Here is a 5,816-nt window from a genome sequence, read left to right as displayed (position 1 = left end):
GCTGTGTGTTGACAAATGTGTCTGTTTTCATGTCAATAATGCTGCAGTGTTGTGCCTTTTCTTCAGATGAGTCATCCTACTGGTAACTGAATGTTACTGTCTCTTACTGTAGTTTACATTACTGCACAATACTTGAGAATACAGCTTATTTAATAAATTTCAATAAAAGAATAATTGAGTAATTTTTCAAGCAAAAATTCCAAATATTCTCTGCTTCCAGCATCTAAAATGTGAGGATTTTCTTTGTCCCATATGATTTATCAATTTAATAAGGAATTAAATGAAAATAGTTAGTTGCTGCCTCAAATGACAAATCTAAAACAACTTAATTTAAAATTTAACCAGCTCACATGGTAAAAATCACATCAGAAATTATATACATATTTGGGAATTTTATTATTCATCTAAATCATCAAAATAAAAAGGAAGTAGTCAGCTTTGAGATACATTTGTCAATTGCCTTGTGCCTTGAGACAGTACAGAACACTAGACAGGGCCAACAGCGTGGAGGCACAAAATGGTGAGCGTAGGTTGGATTTGAGACATTAAGCATTAAATAGATTGAATTACACACAAGCATTCATCTGAGGGGTTTCTAGACCCATGTTGAGATCCACTGGACCCATGCTGCAAATAATATATAATTAAAGTTAAAAAATAACCGGGAAAACATTTACAAGTTTGATTCTCTTCTGTACCAATTTCCCTCATAACAGAAAAAAATATAATTAATTAGTATTTTCATGAAAGCTTTAAGTATTCCTGAGACATCCTTTGGTTCAGGTAATTGGTAGCTGTGCAAACAAAAAGGAACAACCTCAAGTTTTGTTCCACGATCAGCTGAGCAGGTCTCCGTCAAAGCTTCTCTATACAGATATGCATTTACAGACTGATCAGGGCTCAGTGGTTGGACCGTTACCAGGGCATGCAGGGGCTTGGGCAGTCGCGGATATACGACTCCAGTTTTCCCTCAGACACTTGCATCAGTGTTGTGTATGTAGTCAACTGTAAAAACACAGTGGGAAAAAGTTATTTACACTGAACTAATTAATTAAATTGATTTTAACTAATGGATACAAACGGTCAAAGACACACCTTGTTCAGCACTGGTTTAGTTGAGAGCACATCATACATGGTATTCAGGGTGATGTTCTAAAAAGAAAGTGACAGATCAAAGGTGTCTTACCACTTTGAAGACAGGAATGTTATGTACCTAAAAATCACATGACTGGAGTGGCCGAGCTTTAACTACATCTGAAAACTTTCACATCCTCTACGGAGACAGAAATTGTTCCAGTCCTGTACAGGAAGTGGGTTTTCCATCAGTACTCACTGTCTGTGTGGTCTGGTTCATGCACTTCATGGCAGGGGTTCTGCGATCATCCAGGAACAAAGGCTCCTTCCAGTGATCGTAGTTTGTCTCCAGGACATACCACCGGCCCAGCTTCACGTCAATCCTCAAATACACATGAATAAAAACCTCAGCGTGTGACATGCAGTTACACTAAGCAAGTGATTTGTGCAATAGAGTTAAATCAGGTGATGTGAAACAAACTCTCAGTTCCTAGCTGAGCAAGTGGTGTTTCACAAGACCAATACAAGAAAAGCTGCGTCACTGTGACTTTTGGCAGAGACACAACTCAAGTTAAAAACTCAACGAGAGATGTCTACCCAGGAATGCAAGCCTACTGTATTGTTTATATTAATTTAATTTATATTTATTAATCTAAATGTGAAGAATAGGCTCCAGTACTTACTCCAAGATGTCAATACTGAGCAGTCTGGATCTGGTGATGATGCAGCCCTGGCCTGTACTGTTCCCTCCGAGAATGAAGTAGGCTGGAGCCAGCAGCTTGGTCTGAGCCAGGCGAGTTTTGGCTTCCTCGTAGCTAGAGAGAAAGGGATAACACTCGTCGGTGGGATGGAGATATCGTCGCTTAACACAGAGAGGCAGCGTTCAGTTTTTGAGCACCACAAATCTGGAATGTGAGTTCAACCAGTAAAACTATCTTCATGCTTCATTCTCTCTCTGAGAAACATTACTTTACAGCAACACTAGTGGCCAAAAACTCAACAATGTACCTTTAAATATCAAAGCCGTGAATACCTGGTTGCATTTTCTAGCACAGAGCGCGTGAGAAAGCTCATCCACATCCCATCTCTCTTCCCCAAGATCCACTCCAGGATTCCTGCATGTGGACAGATTTAGATGACGACAAGTAGTCACAAGACAGGGATCTTATCTCTGACCTTTTTTGCACAGTATTATTTCTACAGGCTTTTAATCCCTCACCAATGTATCCTCCATCGAGACTGAAGCGTTCATTCATAGTCAGAGTGAATATTTTCTAGGGGAGAAAGAAGAATAGACAAATCAACAGCCGCCACTGATTAAATGATTGAATCTTCAGTTATAATACTAAATGACTCACAGGTTTAATTCCGGTCAGCATGCCAACATATCCAGCAAAGTTGGTAGACTTGAAGAGAGTCTGGTTTTTTCTCTTGAAGTCGAGGTTAACCACAAGAGGCTTCAGCTTGTCACTAATGATCCATGACTTGTTTTTCACATCCCAGCTATTAGGAGAGACAAGTCCGTCTCATGAGATGCTGTTTTACGCGATCTAAGTCAAGACTATCAAGCTTAAAAATTTTCGATATTGGGTTGATTCCTACCCCATAAATAGTCCAAAATCCAGATTTCTACCATGAATGAGGTTACCTGTAAGAGGGCAAAGTCAAAAGAGTTTCAGAACTGATAAAGCATTATTTTAAGTTAATTTTAATAAAAAATCTTATTCTGGACAAATGACCAACCATTATCGTCTTCTGCAACAACTGATGTGCACACAGTAAAAACCTCATAGAAGATGTTGAACAAGACGACTTCACCTAGATTATAAAAAAAAATAAAATAAACAAAACAGCAGAGGTCAATGGGACATTTTTTATGGTTACTAAATAGGGAGCAGAGAACCATGTGTGTTTTCTTACCAAGAGGAATCCCTGAAACAGCTGCAATTCCTTTGATTTCATCATTGAAAGGGTGTGGGAGTGTGTCCACCATCAAAGGCTGCGGAACATTATGAAACATACAGCAGTCATACAGCCTTTCGTGACAATAAAAAAAAGAAAAAAAAAAACTGTGAGGAAAAACATAGGTCGGAGAGAGCAATGACGCTTACAAGCGCAATGTCGACCAGCTCTATCAGCCTTCCACTGGGCACAAAAGCATAAGCCAGGTCTCTGATGGCCTCAATCATGTTGACCAGCTGTAAACAGAGAGATTATGAGTATCAATGATATTTCTGCAAACTAGTTTAAAACTTTAAAAGACAGTGTTCTTACATCTGTTTTTTTGTCAGTAATCACAGCTGTCCATCTCTCGCTGGGCGGCAAGTCGAGGTCCACTGTGTACCAGCTGACAGATCCTCTGAACCTGATGAGAAAGGAAATGCTGTAAAACTACTGAAGCATAATGATGCAAATAATCGCATCCTATTCACAACATCACAGATGGGATTTTTTTATTCATCTGTTTTGAATGAATTGAAATGTAATGTCTGACCAGTAAGCCAGAGTTTAATCTAGTGTGGAAACAAACAGGTGAAACATTGAGTCATTGATCAATCAAAAAAAATTCTGGCTGCAGCTTCTCAGATTATGCGAATTTCATGCTTCTCAGTTTTATAATCACAGTAAATCTTTTTTTAGACTAATTGTCAAACAAAACAAACAATTTGAAGGTGTTACCTTTGTACATGCTATACTATTTATTGACAATTCATAGACTTAACAATGAATCAATAAATCAAAAATCAATTAATGATCAATGATCCATTAATGATTTTACCTCTGGGGTGGACCTTTGTCATTAGCCATCCTTGTTAAAAACACACCTAACCTAATCTTACATGTCAGAAACACTATCCAAACTCAGCCTCCAAGTTCAATATAAACTGTTGTACTGTACTTGTCTTAATGTTTCAATGTTTTAACCCGTCATATGTCTTCTTGTAATGTTATATTGCACCAAGAAATAAATACAAAAATGTTGCAGCCCTGGCTTTTTATCTTAAAAATGATTGGCATCATTAGAGCAATGTGCTTTCACAGGTATGCTGCCTTCAAGTGCTGTTGAGTTTCATGCAATGGGAAAGAGAAAAACTGCAGTAAAAGTGAATCTTCCTATGAAATAAAAGCATAACTTTAAAAGAAGAAAAGAAAGGCTTTCCACACATTGCAAAAAAAGCTCCCAGAGAACGCTTTCATTAACAAAATATCTCTCACGTAGCGCACTACTCATCTGATGCCTGACGAAAAGAAATCACTGCCAATTTCAGATTAGAGAAGGAAAACAAAAACCACACAGTTTATTCTAAAGGGAATGCACAAATCTAACCTAACTCATTTAAAGCTGGGCTAGGCAATGTTGGAGAAACTAATGATAGACAGCTACATATTGAAAGCATGCAACCAAAAAACAAAATCCACCCCCTCAATACCCTCCAAAGCCACTCCCCCAATACATATTCTCTTGTGAAGAGAATGAGAATTTTTTTGTTTCAGAGCATTTGATTTATTGACTGCTATTTGCCTACCCCAGCTTTAAGGGTTACTCCAGCAATTTAGTAATGTACTTCCATAAATGTGGGGGACTTGTTAGAGACAGATTCAAGAATGGTTAAAATCACTGCTGCAGAGGTAGAAACATTTTTATTCCCCATTATGGCTCAAACTCCAACACTAAAAGCCCCCCAGCGCTGGGTGCTCAGCCCCCTCCTGTTCATGCTGTACACCCACGACTGCATCCCCCGACATGGAGAGAACTCTGTTGTGAAATGACACCACCATCATCTTTCAAACAACGATGAGACTTCATATTGGGAGGAAATTCATAATCTTGTAGAGTGGTGCTCAGTGAACAACCTACTGCTCAACGTCAGCAAAACTAAGGAGCTGATCGTTGATTTTAGGAAGGAGGAGATAAAGACACACTCCTGTACCAATGTCTCCTGTGGTGCTGAGGTGGAGCAGGTGAACAGTTTCAGGCTCCTGGAAATCAGCATCACAGAGGAAAAAAAAAACAACAACAAAAAACAAAAAACACAGGCCAGTAGCCCTCCACATGATGTGTAAAATGGGTGGAGTGCTCTATAATTATTCAACATCAGTTAACAAATAATATCTATAATATACATTTTCATTTATTAGTGACATATGATTTCCAAAAAACAGCAACCAACAAAAGAAGGAAAACTAAAAAAGCTCCATCTTCAGTGTGCAATTTTTATTTCCCAACCAAACGCAGCATGTAACTTTGTGAATTTGGATGTTAAGGTTACGTGGAGCAAGTAAAGGCAGCAGAGTTCAGTTATGAAACACAGGTTTACAAAACACATCTGTGACTTACACATGTTAGCTAACTGACTAACTTACACAGGGACTTTTTTTAACTGTTCGTTCAACAAATGTTTCAGACTAATGTTACTTACGTGGGGCCATTTGGTGGATACATTTCTGCCCGACAGTCCTCTGTATACTGTAAATACAGTCACATAAAATCAGTAATAAACAGGGTTGAAGGTTTCTTTGTAAATTCCAAGTAAAACATAAATACAGCTCAATGCAGTTACCATTGACTGTCCTGTAGGTAGTTACACAACACACCCAGGCTTTGTCATAACAATGTGTTAACCAGCACAGTGACAACGCAGAAAATGTCGCTTACCGGGGGTATAAACTGTGTCGATGCGACGGCAAATAAACCCGCTAAAGCGAGAAGCACAAAGTGACCCATTTTGAAAGATTTCACC

The 5,816-nt window shown here is 38.6% G+C and overlaps 1 protein-coding gene across 2 annotated transcripts in view; it reads right to left on the bottom strand.

The window, feature by feature from the left end:
- Window positions 1–377: 377 nt before the first annotated feature.
- The window catches only part of asah1b (N-acylsphingosine amidohydrolase (acid ceramidase) 1b), a 7,664-nt gene continuing 2,225 nt past the window's right edge, over window positions 378–5,816 (bottom strand). Inside the window, exons 1-14 of one of the 2 annotated variants that reach the window (XM_046047708.1) lie at window positions 5,732–5,810; window positions 5,496–5,542; window positions 3,349–3,439; window positions 3,186–3,272; window positions 2,995–3,073; window positions 2,818–2,892; window positions 2,677–2,722; window positions 2,433–2,577; window positions 2,294–2,348; window positions 2,108–2,189; window positions 1,758–1,889; window positions 1,334–1,457; window positions 1,096–1,152; window positions 378–1,005 (exon numbers count right to left, since the gene is read on the bottom strand). In XM_046047708.1, the coding sequence (XP_045903664.1) occupies window positions 916–1,005; window positions 1,096–1,152; window positions 1,334–1,457; window positions 1,758–1,889; window positions 2,108–2,189; window positions 2,294–2,348; window positions 2,433–2,577; window positions 2,677–2,722; window positions 2,818–2,892; window positions 2,995–3,073; window positions 3,186–3,272; window positions 3,349–3,439; window positions 5,496–5,542; window positions 5,732–5,800 (1,179 nt within the window). In that variant the 5' untranslated portion in view covers window positions 5,801–5,810 and the 3' untranslated portion in view covers window positions 378–915. Of the gene's footprint in view, window positions 1,006–1,095; window positions 1,153–1,333; window positions 1,458–1,757; window positions 1,890–2,107; window positions 2,190–2,293; window positions 2,349–2,432; window positions 2,578–2,676; window positions 2,723–2,817; window positions 2,893–2,994; window positions 3,074–3,185; window positions 3,273–3,348; window positions 3,440–5,495; window positions 5,543–5,731; window positions 5,811–5,816 lie in introns of those variants that run through there. The other variant, XM_046047709.1, reaches the window with a different exon arrangement.

Source organism: Micropterus dolomieu, linkage group LG04 (genome assembly GCF_021292245.1).
Source record: "Micropterus dolomieu isolate WLL.071019.BEF.003 ecotype Adirondacks linkage group LG04, ASM2129224v1, whole genome shotgun sequence".
Taxonomy (NCBI): domain Eukaryota; kingdom Metazoa; phylum Chordata; class Actinopteri; order Centrarchiformes; family Centrarchidae; genus Micropterus; species Micropterus dolomieu.
The sequence above is the reverse complement of the archived record's forward strand: the minus strand, read 5'-3'. Positions and strand labels throughout refer to the sequence as shown.